This window comes from Dipteris shenzhenensis, chromosome 2, assembly GCF_047967505.1.
Source record: "Dipteris shenzhenensis isolate YYH24624 ecotype China chromosome 2, Dip_SZ_1.0, whole genome shotgun sequence".
In the NCBI taxonomy this organism is placed as follows: Eukaryota; Viridiplantae; Streptophyta; class Polypodiopsida; order Gleicheniales; family Dipteridaceae; genus Dipteris; species Dipteris shenzhenensis.
In genome coordinates this window covers 17,274,123-17,293,337 of record NC_141597.1, presented here as the reverse complement: position 1 = coordinate 17,293,337, position 19,215 = coordinate 17,274,123, and the positions used below count along the sequence as shown (strand labels likewise).

The following is a 19,215-nucleotide window of genomic DNA, read 5'->3' as shown; positions in this document are numbered from 1 at the left end:
GATGAAAATGTGTTGATTAGATTGCGTGATCTTAGAAATCGTTCAAATCCTAGGTAACCTGGTAATTATGTGATGTGTGATAGCATATGCCCTATTGATTCTTGCTTTTGTTGGATATTCAATTGTAACTACTTGATTACATTGTTTTATGTCTAGATAATTGGCCAAAAACAAATTTCATGGCAAATCTAGAATTCCTAGAGAAATAGGATATCCCTCTTGATTAGATGTCGAATGCCTAAGAACCATTTAAGTAGATGAAGCTCCTAAGGGGAAGCTAGAGGATTCTCATCAAACATGGACCAGTTTGAGAGGAAGAAGACCTATGACAAATAGACGACTACCTGTGATGACCACACAAGAGGATGTAGGTGAATCATGGGTATTTATGAAATATTGAAGTAGAGCTTGAGAAGGTAGTCTTCCAACTACTATGATCTTGCTTAGTGTGAAGTGAGGGCTAGGCCCAAGATCCAAAAGTATCAAGGGGGGCTTCAAGGAGGTGGTCAAAAACTTGTAGTTGTGAAGGGTGCTTTTTAAATCTATTGCATGTGATGTAGATATGGGGTTGGAGGTATGGGTAGCCATCTAATGCTCTTGAATGTGATGCACAATCTACTCATAAGCAACCATAAAATTTGCAATTCTGTGATTCTCATGGTGATGAAATCCTCAAAGCTTCCAAGGACTAGAAAGATTATTTGTAGCAGCAAATCTTTCCCCAAAAGGTGGAAAAACTATAGCACCACCTACAATTGTAGTAGCCTAAGGAAGCCAAAACGGAATCTAAGAAATTCCTAAAATGGTACTTCAAGGCAACGGAAGATGCAAAATCGTGAGACTCCTAAGAGCAAATACGCAAGGGCAGTAGGTCAGAGTTTCATTCAACCAAATAAGCATAAGCATTGGAAGAATGCCATGAAACACGAAATGGCCCTCATTGAAATTCAAGGACAAGGGATAGGAATAGATGCAATGTGCACGTGCGATCAATCTATTTGCGCATGGTGTTCTTTGAAAATTTTATTTACCATGGTCTAAGCTCTGTAATTTTCACACTTAATTTATATATGGAAGAAATCACGTACTTCCTATCCTCATACTCTATCAAAATGCCAAAATATACTAGCCTTACAGCTTGGTTGTCCTCATGCAGCTACTTTGTGCCTTGAATACCAACCAAAGTGCCAATACCCTAGACAATTTAAACCCTGTACTAGGAAATGCAAGGCTTTTAGATTTAGGCCCACTCTGCATGATAGCAAGAAGCACTTGATGCCACATTTCCGAGCATTCGTGAGGATCAAAGTCTTTAATACTTGAATCTTCTTTGAGGTGACTGTTCCCTGCTTCTCATAAGCAAATTGAACACATCAAAGCGTTATATGCGTTGAGAGTAGCAGGGAGAGTTTAGGGGTAAGAGAGAGAGCGAGACTCCACCTACATGGCCATTTTGAAACCATATTAAGAGAATTACAGATAGCTTTGGCTAACACCCCCCCCCCAAAAAAAACAAAACAAAACAAAGACACCGACAGAGACAGATAGACACATATATGGAAGAACACCCTATGAGAATTCCAAGTCCTCACTACAGCACTATCTGCTAGTGAGATATTGCTAATAAATAACTAGCACCCTTGCTTAGAATTCATATATCAACCCGTCAACACGTAGACTGATTTTGTACCAACAAAACATATAACCTTGATCATACATGTAGAATTTATCTACATTCATTGTAATGTGGGTGCTGCTCTGACTCATGTCCAGAGTTAAACCGCAGCTGCATGATGAACGAGTTGCAATCATCTACTTCAGGCTATCAATCAGCAGAACTGTACTTCACCTGTAAAATTTGGCAGGCTGTTGATACAGAGGAGTTGCCAACAAGATATATAAGCGAAGATGAGCCCATAGAAACAAAGGAATGATAATCAATAGCCAAAAGTCATATGTACAATGAAACAGGAAACCAAACAAAAATGACTGGCAGAGCCGCTCAAAAGGCCGGACTAGAACCGGAGACCCACATGAAATTTGCATTCAAGAGCAGAAGGAACTTCAGCTTACATTGTGCGCACAATTGATGACTAAATGTATCTACAGCTGGCATGTGGGAAAAAACTAAGTGACAATCTGAGGCCTCTGTTTTCCTTGTCTGTTCATCATGAGAGATACTCCTGCGAATTGGCTACTCCATATCATCTTCGGTTTCCTCGTCATCTTCATATGACACTCTCGTCTGCATCATCCTTCGTAAATCTTCATCCTCTGTATCCTCTTGCTCTTCTTCCTCCGTCTCCTCACTGTCTGCTTGAAGGTCCTTTCTGGCAGCCTCTTTCCGCCTCCCAGGTCGAGAAGCTCCCTGCACCTTTAAGTTCAGATCTACTGGAGCTGCAGTGGCTCGTTTCCTTTTCGAAGTCTTTGAGGAAGTTGCCTTTGATATGATACGCAGCTTTCCTCGTCCAGATCCCCGTATAACTCCAACCTTTCCACTGTGGGTGAGCTCCCGCTCACTACCCTCGTCCAAATCATCGTCACCATCACCAAGCCTCCCTGCTCGTGCAACTTCTTCATTATTCTCATCCTCCGCATGCGCATTGCGGAGATGAAGATTCAATTTGTACTCGTGTATGTAGCGCTTATCACAGCCTTCATAATGACATGCAAACGGCCTTTCAGGATTAACTGATGTTGGAGCAGATGTCACAATCTTTGGAATTATATATTCCCTCTCTATAGAAGGGGGTGGAGGAGGTGGGGTCAGTTTCATTTCAGGAGGTAATGTCTGTGGACAACAAAAAGTAAGAACACGTTCCCGTGAGTAACCTTGCACCATGGTTCTCAATCACAAAAAAGAGTTAGAACATTGCCAATTCCAAGTAAGACTCAAAATAATAGAAAAACATTTCCAAAATAAAGGTTATAACATCTCCAATTCCTAATAACATTTCATATTCCAAATATGGGGGGGGAGGAGCCGGGGTTTTTTGTCCTTCAGAAATATCCTGGCCATCTTTGCTGGCACGCACACAGCAGACAAGAGTGGAGATCATCTTCAATGCCTGTGCGACCAGCACGGACCTCTGTGATGAGCACTGACCTGCATGACAAGGAAGCTGACCTAGATTCACACAAGTGTGCCTTTGTCAAGTATCAGTTGCATCTTTCATGTTAGGTCTATTCCAGGATCTTCATTCCAATGGCTTCACACATGCCTTTTCCAAATTCCAAACAAGAGCGAACTAGACAGGGACAATCACCTAGTGAAGCTGTAGAGCCACATGCTGGCAAGGAAGGTGTGAAAGGTGACAACAAGAGGGGAGCTAAAACCCCAGGACACAGTGGATGCCACGGGAAAGATAGTAAACTTGCAGATCTGGATCAGTTGGAAGAGTGGGCGGAAAAGGGCGCTGAGGTGCTGTCTATGATCACCGGAAGAAGAACAGCTGCGGGGATCCCGCACCTTCAGTTGGCGGATAACTCAAAAGAAGCATGGAACATCTTGAAAGACCTGCACGAGACAAACAACTCTACAAGGATCTTTAACCTGCAAAATCAACTGTTCACCATGAGAATGAAGGAGGGAGATGCATGCATAACTACCTCACGATAGTGAAGGTGGTTTCGAACCAACTAACAGCAGTTGGTTGGTCAAGTTGGACCTGGTCCAGTTCCTATGCTCGTGTTGAATATGCTGTCAAAAGAGCTTCAGAACCTTCGTGGCTAGCATTATGACTTCAGAAAGGTCAAAGCCGCTCACTCTTGAAAAGCTGGGAGGTCAAGGCAAAGATTTACAACAGAGAGAAGAAGGCAGATCAAAGGAGTCAGCCAAGCAAGAATCAGAGGAGTCTAAAGCATCAGCAAACATGGTAGCAAAAAAAGCACAGCTTTTCTTGGTGACAACTCTGAGTGCTGCTGAGATCATGTATGCAGATCTAGGTGAAACTGTCTTGATGGCTAACATTGAGAGATGGTACAATGAGGCAGAGGTACAGGGAACCTTTGTGAAGGTGGGGGGCAACATTGGTTACTCAGACTGTCATGAGGTCAACATCACTTGCATGGAGTAAGTTTCTTTGGAGGGACTTCTAGGATCAGGGTCAGATGAGTGCACAGATACTAGAGATTGCAGTGCAAAGTTATGGACATTGTGGGTACCTCGACGAGGTATCTAGCTTGCTTTCAAGGCAAGCAACCAGATGAGTGGATCCAATGGTATGTATATTCTATGTGCATACATTCAGACTTCAGTAGCTTGTTTTGGGCACAGTGTGCCTTGTTTTTCTCAAGTATTGAGAGAATGGAGGATGTTACTTGGTTGTGGATGGTGCAAGAATGGTGACGGGTTGAGCCCGGGAGCATGGCACATGGGGGGCAGAGGCCAGGCTGGCTGTCACTCATGAGGGGGACAGCTGGATAACCTAATGGAGGCACCTGCATTGCGCAAGGTTTCTGGCATGTTCATGATGGAGGAGGGTTTTACCCTGGACCTATGTTCTGGGATGGCTTGCCTTGGTGGAGCTGGACCTGGAGGGGCAGAAGCTGTGGATTTGTAGTAGACTGGAGATCGAGAATACCTCCAACTTGCTCCTAAGAAATTCTCCATGGAAGCTGATAGAGCATTTGCATTGACAAGGCGTATAGGCCCACAGCGGGTTGGTAGGAGGGCGTGTTTCAATAGAGGAGTCACCTCCCCACCTATGACCCCCCAAATAGGATGTGAGGGAAAGAGAGGAGGTGGAACGTTAGGAGAGGGAGACACAAGAAGTGTGGGTGTGTAAAAAGTGTAGAGCCACACCACAAACTCATAGGTTTTATTAGGATTAGGGATTCACCCTATGACTGTCTTAAGACAGTCATAGGGGTCATAACTTTTAAAGGGTGGCAATGTGCCTTTACCCCAACAACCTCCCACCTAAAGGCCAATGTGCCTAAAGGGGAGAAAAGAATAAAGATTACAGCAATATACAGTTACTGTATACAAGACCATAAAATAAGAATGGTCTCATCCTAATCCCATGATGTGGCGACAATATGCAAACCGCTCTGTAGGCAAGCTCTTAGTGAGCAAATCTGCAGGATTATCATCAGTATGCACCTTCACAAGCTCAAGCCGCTTGTCTTCCAGTACCTCCCTGATGAAATGGTATTTCACATCTATGTGCTTGGTCTTCTGATGAAAGACCGGATTCTTTGCCAACATGATAGCACTCTGACTATCACAATGCAAAACTGGCATATCTCCTGTAATGCCCAAATCTCCCACCAGCCGAGTAAGCCATATTGCTTCCTTGCAAGCCTCAGTGGCTGCAACATATTCAGCTTCAGTGGTTGACAGTGCAATGCATTTCTGCAACCGAGACACCCATGATATAGCACCTCCTGCAAATGTGAAAATATAACCGGTAGTAGACTTCCGATTATCTGCATTCCCTGCATAGTCTGAATCTGTAAAACCATGCACCAATGCATCCTGCCTACCATAGCATATGCACAAGTCTTTGGTACCCTTGAGATACCTCAAGACGCCTTTCACTGCTTCCCAGTGCCGCTTGCCTGGATTTGCCATATACCTGCTGATGACTCCCACCGCAAAAGCAATATCCGGACGAGTGGCAACCATGGCAGGCAACGGGGTACTAATAGACTCCCCCCCCTCCATTTTAAACCTCTGCAGTACTTTGTCAATGTACTCCTTCTGTGACAGAAACAAAAGTCCCTTGGACCTGTCACGAATAATCCGCATACCAAGAATATGATTTGCATCACCCAAGTCTTTCATGTCAAAAGACTTATGCAGTTGCTTCTTCAAAACACTAATCTCCTGCTGAGATTTGCTGGCAATCAGCATGTCATCCACATATAGAATGAGTAGCATCAAACTGCCATCCTTTGCCCGTTTGGTGTACAAGCAGTGATCGGTCTCACACCTATGATACCCTTGGGACTGCATGAAGGCATCAAACTTCTTATACCATTCTCTTGGCGCCTGCTTGAGTCCATACAAGCTCCTCTTGAGCTTACACACAAGCTGCTCTTTCCCTTTAACAGCATATCCCTCTGGCTGACTCATATAGATCTCATCATGGAGATCTCCGTGAAGAAAAGCAGTCTTCACATCCATCTGACATAAGTCCATGTCCTCATGAGCAACAAGAGCTAACACTGCTCTCAAAGTAGTCATCTTGACTACAGGGGAAAAGATCTCATCAAAGTCAATGCCCTTCTCCTGCTTAAATCCCTTGGCAACCAATCTGGCCTTATACCTCGGTAAAGCATTTGAATCTACTTTGACTTTGTAAACCCACTTGCACGGCAAAACCTTTTTGCCTGCAGGTAGCTGCACCAAGTCCCATGTATCATTTTGAAGTAGGGAGTCCATTTCTGACTGCATGGCTTTCTCCCACTTCCTTTTCTCTGTTCTTCCCATAGCTTCCCTGAAGCTGGAAGGCTCACCACAATCTGTCAGAATGATAAAATCAGCCACATTATTGGCTCCTGGAACAAACCTGTCAGGAGGCCGTTGTACACGGGTGCTCCTCCTAACAAAATGTTCCGGATTAGGCTGCTGTCTAGCCTGTTCGTCATGTATGACGGGTGGCTGTACCACCATATTTGGCTGTTCTACAGCGCCATTTGCTGGCATATTCAGTGGTGCATCATTGGCAAAATTTTCTGGCTGATTTTCAGCCTGTATACCCTCTTGAACAGGGTTATTTACAGCAGCCTGCTGCTGCATATTAATGGGCATTCTTTGCTGTCCGACATCATCATAAACAACCCTCCTGTATTCCACAGGTTGCACGGGTTCTTTGTGTACACAATCCTCTTTAAAGATGACATCATTGCTGCGTATAATCTTCCGTTTGACAGGATCCCATAACCTGTACCCCATTTCACCTTCGTCACCGTAACCCATGAAGATGCATCTGAAAGACTTTGGCTCAAGTTTGGTGCGCAGTTCTTTGCGTACATGAGCAAAGCACTCGCAGCCAAACACACGTAAGTGCTTATATGAAGGTGGCTTGCCAGACCACACCTCCTCTGGCACTTTCAACTCCAAAGCCTTGTTCGGCGACCTGTTAATTAGGTGAACTGCTGTTTGCACGGCTTCTGCCCAAAAGCCATGGGGCAATGCAGCATAAGACAACATACATCGAACTTTCTCCATTTTGAGATGCATTATGGGGGGCTGTAAGTTCCTGTTTAATGCCCTTAGCTTCGCATAACTGTACAAAAGCATGTGACACATACTCACCCCCATTATCGAATCTGAGGCATTTCAGCCTGCGTCCTGTCCGATTCTCAACCTGAGCGACAAACTTCTTGAAAGCATCTAAGGCATCGCTCTTATGCTTCAAGAAATAGACCCACACTTTGCGTGTGGCATCATCAATAAAAGTAATGAAATACTTTGCACCCAGTGATAGCTGTGGCATCTCACACAAATCAGTGTGCACTAGATCAAGCGGTGCTCTATTCTGGGGAGTTCTTTTCTTATGAGGAGTCATAGAATGCTTTCCAAAAATGCAATGATCACAAGTAGGCAAATCTGAAAATGAAAGAGACGGCAGATAACCCAAACGTGACAGTTCTTGCATTCCTTTAACGGACATGTGTCCCAACCGGCTATGCCACAATGAAACCTTCGGCAGCTCGGTTATGGCAACAACATGATTACCTACACTGGAAACATAAAGAGGGTACAAGGTATCACTCTTATAACCCTCAGCCACTACAACCTGGCCATCAGTAATCACCCATTTGGAATCCCCAAATGTGGTGTGGTAACCACTGTCATCCAACAAGCCAGTGCTAATCAGATTTTTCTTGATTTGCGGCACATGGCGAACACCATCAAGCATAAATATGCGTCCGTCAGGGAATACTATCTGTATACTGCCAATCCTTGCAATCTGATATGCATAGTTGTTCCCAAGGTGAACAACTCCATGAGTACCTATGTAGGAAGTAAACCACTCCCTATGAGGCGTAACATGAAAAGAAGCACCTGAATCCAAGAGCCAGGTGTGCATGTCATGGCCATCAACAACCAATGTATATGCAATTACAGCAGAAGAACATAATACATCATGTCTGTCACTGTCACTGTCCTCTGTTGCAACATTCACTGCATCCAAGTCATCTGCCTTGGCCTTGCCTTTGCCTTTGCTTCCACTGCCTGCATCCTTTGTCTCAGCCTTCTTGGCTTTCTGATCCCGTATAAACTTAAGAACTTAGACTTCACATGTCCCTTCTTGCCACTGTAAAAGCATTCAATATCCTTTTTGCCACGGGAATGACTGCGGGATTTGGACTTGCCAGCAGATCTCCCCTTCTGCTGAGTCCTACCTCTTTCCTGTACCTGCAAAGCATTGGAAGACTTGCTGCCCATATTATTCTTCCTGCTCATCTCCTCCATAAGGAGAGAGCTCTCCACATCAGCATACATAAGAGTGGCATTTGAATTTGACAGAGTGGTCTTGAAAGTGTCCCAACTCTCAGGGAGGGTACACAACAAGAAAGTAGCCTTGAACTCCTCATCAAGGTTCAATCCCTGTGCGATAAGCTGTGTAAAGATGGCATTGAACTCACTCAAGTGTGAGGTCATAGCTGTACCTTCCTTCATGCGAAGGTCGACAAGCTTCTTCAACCAATAAACCTTACTGGCTGAGCTCTTTTGGGCATACAACTCTTCTAGCCTCTGCCATAGGCCATAAGAGGTCTTTTCAGCCTGAACATTGAACACAAGAGAATCAGTGAGAGTAAGCATGATAGCCGCCCTTGCGGACAAATCAAGCTCCTCCCACTCATCATCTGCCATCCCAGATGGCTTGACACCCTTCACCCTTATGGGCTTAGAAATCTTCTTTAGCAGAAGTACATTCAAACACTGTTCTGCCCATAATGCATAATTGTGTGCCCCTTCCAATTTCTTTATGTTCAGTATTGAGGATTCACTTCCCCCTGATGCCATATCAGACAAGGAAAGTGCCTGACTCCCTGTAAGTCAAAAAATGACTAAATAAAATTCTGATTTCTCAGAAAACCTGCTCTATCAAGAGCCAGGAGCACTCACAATAGTGCTGTTTTTTACTGTCAAAAAATCTGCAGCAAAACAGAAAATTTTCCCTCAAGTCACTGTACCTTCTGACACACTGTACCGTGCTCAAATAGGCATAAAACAATAACTACAGAATGCTGCAGCTGTTCCACAAGTGTTTTATCAGTGCATCATCATCTGACGAAGCACAAAACACTGCTGTCCTGGACACTTCTCCCACTTCAGATGAGGTATTGCACTGATTTTATATGCATAAACCACTTGGCATACACTGTTTTGTCCACCAAACAAGCTCCAAACACCTCAGCCTGTCACAAACCTGCAACAAAGTATGGGACCAATCCCAACCAATCACCTTTCTGCCAAGGGGATAAAAGGCATCTGAAGTTCTCAAACAGTAACTCAAGTGCTCACAAGCAAAATCTGGGTAAAAGCCCCTTGATTTGACACCTGTACCAAGTGAAAAACACCCTCAACAATGAGGTAGCATACAAAATTCAGCGCTCTCCTGGCACTTTCACCTGACAATGTAATGCATAAACTGCCTGTGTGCACAGTAGCAACACAGATCCCAACGTACAAACACCGAAAAAGAAAATCTTTTGAGCACTGTCAACGATGGACAGTTAGGGACCGAGTAAACTCGATGCGCCCTGGCCAAGCGTGGCTCAACTGAGATTTTCTAAGTGCCGTACACAAAATGTGACCTGCAAAGAAATGTCACTGATACACTGCGGAAAACGAGACCAATGTGGGCACCCTGGCTCCACACTGCCTCAAGGCATACACTGCATACACTTCCAGGCAAAAGCCCTATGAAATTGTCACCCGAAAAACTGAGATTTGCACTCAGCAAAAGCATAAAAGCCCTCTGCAAAATCAAGGCATCTGACCTTCCCGAAACAAAATAACTGTGCAACCACCACACACTGTGGCACTAGTCACCTCAAGCACGAGGGACACGAGTGTACTTGCTGTACCTCAAACACACAGTTTTAGAACTGAAAAATTCCGGGAATGCAAAGCAGAGTGCTCTCTCTTTTCCTTCTTCCCCCAAAAAAAAATCTGTCTGCTGTACCTTCTGTACCTGCGCAAGGTGCCTGCTGTACCCTGTACCTGTGAGGGCACGGATCCCCAAAAAAAATGTCGAAGGTCTTGCACGCGTCCTCGCCCGCTGATGGAGGTCGGCTGCCTGTGTGTAGCCGGCTGCTGCTGGTCACGCGACCGTACAGCCAGTACGGCTTCCGTACAGCCGGTACGGCTGGCTGTACTGGTCGCTCCGGTACGGCTGCTGTGCAGCCTGGTTGCGCGCGGCCGGTGCTGAGCGCTGCGCGCGCTGGTTGCGCGGCCGGTGCTGTGCGGTGCGCGGGCTGGCTGCGCCCGCCTGGTAGCGGGTAGCAGCTAGCAGCAGCTAGCTGCTGCTGCAGCTATAGCTGCCCGCGCGCGACCTGCTCCTGCGCGCTGCGTGCACCCTGCTCGCTGCTGCCGCTGCTGAGGGCACGAGGCCCGAGGGGAGAGGAAGGGGTAGAGGGAGGGGTAGACCGGAAATGAGAGGGAGAGGTAGAGGCTCTGATACCACTTGTGAGGGAAAGAGAGGAGGTGGAACGTTAGGAGAGGGAGACACAAGAAGTGTGGGTGTGTAAAAAGTGCAGAGCCACACCACAAACTCATAGGTTTTATTAGGATTAGGGATTCACCCTATGACTGTCTTAAGACAGTCATAGGGGTCATAACTTTTAAAGGGTGGCAATGTGCCTTTACCCCAACATAGGAGGACATGGGGAAGGATAACCTCCAAAGGGGGACTGGGTCAGTCAGAAGCCATGTGGTCAAAGAATGAGGCTGCCACAGGGGCAGATCTGAGAGAGAGAGAGAGAGAGAGAGAGAGAGAGAGAGAGAGAGAATTGGTACAGTGGCTGTCATGTGAACAGCACAGAAGGCCTGTCACACAGATTGCACTCATGTCCTGGATAAGAGCTTGCCATGGGCCTGTATACAGCCAGCCATGGGCCCATGATAAAGGGCAAATGGGCTACGACAGGACAGTAAAAGAAAAGGCTGCCAGAGGGCTATTAATAGGCCCTGCAGATGGCAGCCGAAGGAGCTTCCAGTCGGCAGTTCTGCTGCAGCAGGTCGGCAGAGACCAGGACCAGTCAGCCATACAGTTTGGAGGAACAACAGACTGGGTCAGCCCAGTCTGTAGCAGTCAGCTGGTTGCAGGTCTGGTAGGTCAGACTGAGGGGTTACCCAGCCCTATATAAATGCATCCATTGGGGGGCCTTGGCAATTCCCTGCTGCCTCAAGTTGGGCTGCAGTTACAGCAGGGAGGTCCAGGGATCCAACGTGTGCTCCAGGTCTCCACCAGGGAGAGGAGAAGAGTGTCAAAAAGGCATCACTACAGCCAACCCACTGAAGCTCCTGGAGAGCATGCAAGCTAACAGTTTCTGTGAAGGTGCCAGACGAGGTAGAAGACAACACTAGAGGTGCCAATCTAGGCAGCACATTGTCTGCTAGCTGGTGTAGATGGCAGCACAGTAAGCAGGCTCTTTGTATCAAATTTTCTCCATTTTGGAGCAATATATTCTAAATGTATTGGCTGTTCTATTCATCTGTGCATTGTTCAAGATCGGTGCTTGTGTCCACTACAGTATTTACTTGTGTGCACTGATAGAGGAGTGAGCTTTGTTTTACGCATTGTGTGAACCCTGAGATAAGTCTTCTCTCGAGATTAGGCTACAGCAAGCAACTCTGTATTTTCTGGCAGTAAACCCTAGACAAAACAATTGTTTGTGCTCACTCAATACTTCAAACCTTAAGCGTTGCCATGCATAGCATGGACCACAATGTATGGCATTTCTACTTGCCTCATCAAGTATATTTGCAGCTGGAGTATCAAAAAACTAAAAAGACAAGTGTTTGCTTCAGATTCCAGAAGCGTGCACTTACAAAGCTTTGCAGCAAAAACCTTGCCATGCATAGCATGGACACATCATATCGCTGTTGGATGCAGGAAGCAATGGAACAAGAGTGGAGTGCGGGAAGCAAACAACAAGCTGGAGCAAAACGTAGTACTGCTCAAATGGATAAGAGGAAAATACAAAGGGTGGCTATATGGCCCCCAAGTTAACCATATGGTTGACCAGAGAAGTCAACTCATAGAGTTGACCTGACCTACAAGGCTCATACCAGGGCTAAGTGCTAACAAACCCCCCTCCATGGTATGGCTGAAGAATCCTCGAAATATCTCAGGAATACCTGGAAACTACATCATGGTTGCACATATTCATCCCAGAGGGATATAGCAACCTATGATATGTACAGGTGATCCCTCATGTAACAAAAGGAGCCAAGTGTAAAGCATGTCGAAATGCCTCAAACTTGAGCCGCGGTAAAGCTTTCGTGAAAAGATCTGCCAAGTTGTCCTCGGTGGGAACATAGGACAACTAGATGTCTCCACCAGACAGTCGCTCTCAAACATTGTGATAGTGGACTTCAATATGCTTTGTGCACGCATGAAACACTGGGTTTCTAGCAACCACCAAAGCACTTTGGCTGTCGGTGTAGATCGTAGTAGAGTCAGGCTAAATGATATCAAGATCTACAAGTAACTTGCGAAGCCAAATGCACTCTACTGTAGCTGTGAAAGCTGCTCTGTACTCAGCCTCACACCTGGATGTGGCAATTGTAGGCTGCTTCTTGCTGAACCAAGAGATGCATGAAGCTCCAAGCATAAAACAGTTGCCACTATGTGACACCCTAGTGTTGTAACATCTTGCCCAGTCGCTATCCGTGAATGCATACAAAACAAGTGGGGCCTCTGAACCATAGAGTAAACCCAAATGCTGTGTGGCCTTCAAGTATCTAAGGACCTGCTTCACTGCTTGCCAATGCTGCGTACTAGGCTTGTGCATGTACCTGTTGAGCTAGGAAATGGCATTCTAAAGATCAGGCCGGGTATGACAAAGGTATATGAGGCAACCAACAGCCTGCTGATAAAGGGATGCATCAAATGACAGACTTCCATCCTCGGAGGAGAAACGAAAGCCAGGCTCCAATGGAGTAGAAACTGATCCTCGAACTGGAAGCAATCAAGAAGCTGTCCAATATACTTGCACTGACTCATCATTATACCCCCCTCAACATATGCAAACTGTATGCCCAAATAATGGTGCAACTGGCCCATATCTGTCATGGCAAAAGACTGCTGTAAATCAGCCTTGAAATCTGCAAGTTGTTTCATGTCTGGCCAAGTGATAAGCATGTCATCCACATATAAAATCAGAATTAAAAACTCTGATACACTCTTTCGGACATAAAGAGTGGCCTCGGTTGGGCTATTCCGAAAGCCACGGGCTGTCAAAAATGCATGTATCTTCACATACCATGCCCACGGTGCCTGTTTCAAGCCATAGAGAAGCCGGCAAATTGTTCAAAACCAGGTGGCTGACTGACACACCTCATGCGTGAGGTGGGAGCAAAGGTCTCCTCAAAGTCAATGCCGTGCTGTTGTCCATATCCCTTTGCAACCAAACGAGCTTAGAGGCGGTCAACACTGCCATCAGCTTTCCTTTTCACCTTGTAGACCCACTTTGTGCCAATGGCACACTTGCCTGCTGGCAAGTCGCACAACTCCCAAGTGTTGTTTGCATGAATGGATTCAAGCTCAGCCTTCACGGCATCCATCCATTCCTTGCTGTCAAAGGCATCCTTGTGACATAAAGGTTCCTCATTGCAAACAGTAGCAACCAAAGCTACAGCCAAATAGTTGACATGCATCTGTTTATGCGCACCTCTAGTGTGGGCTGGCAAAGGCTCAGCTTGTTTGCTGTTCCTGAGTGTGTCCAAAAGCCATCTTGGAACTGATTTTTGCTGTCTAATGACAGCACTCTCCTATGCAACTGCCTGCTCAATAGCATGATCATCAACTAAAGGCATATCAGGCTAAGCAAGAGCTACAGGTGGAGGATGGGCACTTGCACTGCTAGAAGTGTACGGCACAACACTCCGCACTAGTTGCTCTGGATCTGTGGGCGACTGAAAGGGAGGCAACAATGTATCAAAGACATCTGAGGAATCAACATTAGGCTGTTTTTTGCATTCCAGCCAAGGTAAAGGCACATTTTCAGCGAACACAACATCCCTACTAACAATGACCTTGCCCGTGCTAGGCTGATACAACCTGTATCCCTTGCTCTCTACGCTATAAACAATGAATATGCATTTTACAGCTTTGTCTTCAAGCTTGTGCCTCAGCTGAGATGGCACATGAGCATAAGCCAATGACCCGAACACCCGCATATGAGAAATTTCACCATGCCATGCCTCGTAATATGTAGTCAACGCCTTTGTGGGTGCCCGATTGGGCACTTAGTTGGAGCACATGACAGCATCCAATCAAAACTTATTTGGCAAAGACTTTCCTTTGAGCATGCACCTGCTCTGACCGATTTTTCCTCCCTGCCAGCCCGTTCTACTGTGGAGTATAAGACACTGTACATTGATGAATAATACCCCGAGCTGCCAAAAAATCAGAGAATTCATGGGACATGTACTCTCCCCCCCTGTCAGTGCATAGAGTAAGGAGCTTGTTCCCTGATTCATTTTCAGCCATGGCAAGCCAATGTCTAAAGCATGGGAACACATCAGATTTGGCCTTCATGCCATATACCCAAGCAAATCTAGTGTAGTCATCCACAAAGGTAGAAAAGTAAAGGTAGCCCCCAAGAGATGCTGTCCGCATCGGCCCGCACACGTCACTATGCACAAGGTGAAGCTTCCTGGAAGCACCAATTGTCCCATCCTTTGGAAATGAGAAACGGTGCATTTTGCCCAACAAGCACTCCTCGCAAACATGTTTAACTAGTGCATGCATAGGTGGGAGAGCAACCACCATGTTTTGTGAATGCATTTCAACCAAGCTTTTGTAGTTGAGGTGACCCAACCTTGCATGCCTTAAGTGGGAATCTGAAATTACAGATTCAGCCACCAAATTTGCCTCTATAGCAGGCTATTTGTCATAAACATCAAGATGATATAGCCCAGAAGAAAGTGACCCAGTAAGTGCTATGATGTCATCATACTACTTGTCATATGCAGCACATCGATAACCATCAAAGAGAACCCAAAAGCCAATCAAGGATATGGCTGCAATGGAGATGAGGTAGACTTGTTACCTGGGTCAAACAAAACGTCCATGAGGATGATCATATCACCTGAACTGAAGTGACCTCGACCTGGCCAATCCCTTTCACGGGATATGATGCATTGTTGGCACATGTCACTGTGCCACCATGTGGAGCAGCCCCCAATGTCTGAAAGAGTGATCTCCCAGAAGTGATGTGCTTGAAAGCACCACTATCAAAGCACCAATATGACTTAGAATCTAAGACAGACAAGGCTATAGCATGCTTCTCTGGATGGTACTGGCATGTTACCGTGAAAGCCCACTCATGGTCAACAATGTTTTTTTTTTTTTTTTTTGCAAAAAGAGACTTCTATTAAGTATTAAAGAAAACCGTTAGAGCAAGCTCCATACGGGATACATCATGCAATGCATGAAAAGCTTAAGAGCCAAAAAGAGAGGATTGAGGCTGATAGTGCCATCTCAATCCGGTAGAAACCTCCGAGAAAAAGAGAGAACCCCTCCAAACTCGAAGAAATATAGTCCTTCTAGAAGAAACTGCCCGTGAAGGGACTTACATGCTAGCCCATATGGCTATCAAAGTGTGAACCGTGTCAGTCCAAATACCTGTGAACACCTGTGATGGGTGTATCTGGGTGCCATCCAAGGCCTCTGTACATCAAGCTCTCCAAATGTGCCAAGAGGAAATGCTAGCCAAAATCTCCCAAGAGGTGTCCACTGAAGCATGAGAAGCTCTGAAGGGAGTAAGTGGTACATCCTGAAGAGAGCAGGGCTCTATCACCTGCCGGCGGACCAAGAGTGCCCAAGAAGAAGGCTCACCCTCATAAAACACCTGGGGCCCAGTAAGTTATAACCATGCGACCGAGCCCCAAGTCATGAAGAAAGGGGAAGTATGAAAGATGCTGAGTATCCGAGCAACCCCTTTCCAAACAGTCCTCGCCTGACTGTAGTCCCAAAGGCAATGTCGCACTGACTCCTCTACAGAGTGACAGCGAGGACAAGTGGGATCAGCCCCAAATCGTGATCTCCACACGTTCACTGCAATCCCTCCATGAATAGAAAGCCAAAAGAAAAGAGTGATCTTTCTATTTCTGAGGGATTTCCAAAGCCTCCTCCAGAAATTTCTACGCAAATCTGCGGTGATGAAGAAGCTTTCCCAATGGGGGGCTCTGGAGGGAATCCAACCCCTACTGTTCACCTGAAATCTCCTGGCATTACCAACCGTGAAACAAAAGAAGGGAATCCCCCTCTGTCGGTGCCCATGGTCAGCAATGTTTACTACCTCATAACCATGATCTAGGGCAGCAGCAATAGTAGTGACAGCAAGTCCCTTTTGCTACTTTTTCTTTTCAGAAGCGATGCGCTTGTGACATTTAGAAATGTCATGTCTTGGCTTCCGGCAATAATAACAACGTTTGCTGTTTTTTTTCTTTGCATCAGACAGAGCAGAATCAGATGAGTGTCGAGCAGTAGATGAGCCTCCAGAAGGCTTAGGTTTGCCGTAATTTTACCCGTTCTTTCCCTTATTTTTGTGATTAGCGACAAAAGCCTGATTTGCAATTTGAGAGGCAGCACAATTTGTGCAACTCTGCTCTTCCTGCAGGAGAAGGGAAACAAGCTGGTCGAGAGTGTAAGTGTAGGGATTGCCCATGGCAACCAACCTCAATGTAGTAGCAAACCCCTGGTAGGACTCGAGAAGTCCATTGAGTATCGTGGACACTACTTGAGCATCTAAAATAATTTCATCCACATTAATGAGCTGCTCTTGAAAATCCTTGATTTTTGTGATGTATGCATCCATGCTGTCCCCCGCTTTCCATTTTGACATTCTCCAATTGCCTACGTAAGAAAGCAACATGTGCCTCATTGTGAACCTGGTAAAGGTGAGCCAAGATGGCCCACGCAGCCTTTGATGTTTTGCAAGACCGAATGTGAGGACTGATATGTCTCTTGACTGAAAAAGCAATGATGGAATGTGCTTGGGCATCTCTACCATCCCATCTGGCCTGTTCAGGTGTAGGAGGTGTGGCTAGAGTAGTAGTAGATCCAGAGGTGGCTGTAACAACCGCACCAGCGGTGGCACTAGATCCAGAAGTGGTTGTAGCAGCTCCAACAACTGTAGCAGTAGCAGAAGTGGATGCCACAGAGGAAGGTCGAAGATCCGATCCTGAGACAATCCTGAGACAATACCCCAAAAATTTGTGAGGACTGATATGTCTCTTGACTGAAAAAGCAATGATAGAATGTGCTTGGGCATCTCTACCATCCCATCTGGCCTGTTCGGGTGTAGGAGGTGTGGCTAGAGTAGTAGTAGATCTAGAGGTGGCTGTAACAACTGCACCAGCGGTGGCACTAGATCCAGAAGTGGTTGTAGCAGCTGCAACAACTGTAGCAGTAGCAGAAGTGGATGCCACAGAGGAAGGTCGAAGATCCGATCCTGAGACAATACCCCAAAAAAATTTGGCAACCAGCAAATGTTTCAACATGTATGACCACACGGGATAATTGGATCCATTGAGCTTGTCCTCAACTGAGAACATACCCATCCAATCGTTTCTTCCCATTGCAAAAATAAATCCTTGAAGGAAAAATGTGCGCTCAAGAGTAGCCTCAAGGCTTTCACTGCAAAATGAGCTGGCCGTCCAAAAATGACAGCAAATGTCAGGTAGTGACCAACCAAAAATTGATTGCTCAAACAATGAGCTAAATGCACGTGCTGTCCCCAAAAATATGACCTGCAATGCAAAACGATATTTGTCCGGTCAAAGGACCCCCCTGCCAAAGATAGCTGTCCTGCAAAAATATCAGCCCAAAACAAGGGGCAAATGTCTGCAAATGTATCCAATGATCAATTGGGCTGTAAATGTCCCAAATGGAGGCTGCATGCCTCAAATTTGACAAGACAACAATCTCAAATCAAGGGGCAAATGCATAATATACCCAAATTGAGGTGAATAAAGCAAATGTCACTACAATGGACAGCAAATCTGACAAAAGCCCCAAAATTTGAGAGGGTAAATATGCCAAAAAGAGGGCAAATTGGGAAAAGCCCCAAATTGTGCTGCAAGTTGCAGATGTGATTCAATGTGCTGCAATTCCAAGCCAATGTCAATGTTCCTGCATGTCAATGTCTACCAAATGCCCAAAATTGGGCTGTACCAAGCCAATGTCACTGCAAATTTCAACAAAATTGACAAAACTCCCAAAATTTCTAGAAGGGCAAAACTGTCAAATTTGGGGCAAATGACAAAAAGTCCCAATTTCGCTGAAATAAAACAAATGTGACAAAATAACCTGCAAATCTAAAAACATCCCGCAATCTGTCAATAATAGATCCACAATCCTCATTGTCAGAGTGGAAATGAAGTCAAAATAGGGCAAATACTGCAAGAGCCCCAAAATGTGACCAAAAGGAGCAAATGTCGCTACAAAATCTGCAAATGTAACACAAAAGCCCTAATCTCTAGAGCAAAATTACCTCAATGTCATTGCAATGTGTGCAAACGTGAGTGAAAAGCTTCAAATCCAATTGTACCAGGCAGATCTGAGTCAAGAGGGAGAGAGTCCCAGCCAAATGGTGCTAGAGCAGGTTGGAGCACCTGGAGGAAGGCCCGAATGACGAGAAAGAGTCCAGGTTTGAGCAAAAACCTCCAAAAACAGCCCAAAAATGATTGAAATCAACTTCAGACAAGTCGTACCGATTCCTGGCAGCATCATGCACCTGTCCGCGGACGTCTGTACAACCTTACGGGCAAAAAAATTTCGGGCCGGAATGGTGCAGGACAAGGTTGTTTTTTTTTTTTGCAAAAAGAGACTCCTATGAAGTATTAAAGAAAACCGTTAGAGCAAGCTCCATACAGGATACACCATGCAATGCATGAAAAGCTCAAGAGCCAAAAAGAAAGGATTGGGGTTGATAGTGCCATCTCATTTCGGTAGAAACCTTCGAGAAAAACAGAGAACCCCTCCAAACTCGAAGAAATATAGTCCTTCTACAAGAGGC

The 19,215-nt window shown here is 45.7% G+C and overlaps 1 protein-coding gene across 1 annotated transcript in view; it reads right to left on the bottom strand.

Moving 5' to 3' along the window:
* Nucleotides 1-1,666: 1,666 nt before the first annotated feature.
* The window catches only part of YY1 (zinc finger (C2H2 type) family protein), a 35,292-nt gene continuing 17,743 nt past the window's right edge, over nucleotides 1,667-19,215 (bottom strand). Inside the window, exon 6 of the mRNA XM_087394255.1 lies at nucleotides 1,667-2,791. Within this exon, the coding sequence (XP_087250381.1) occupies nucleotides 2,195-2,791 (597 nt within the window). The 3' untranslated portion in view covers nucleotides 1,667-2,194. The remainder of the gene's footprint in view (nucleotides 2,792-19,215) is intronic.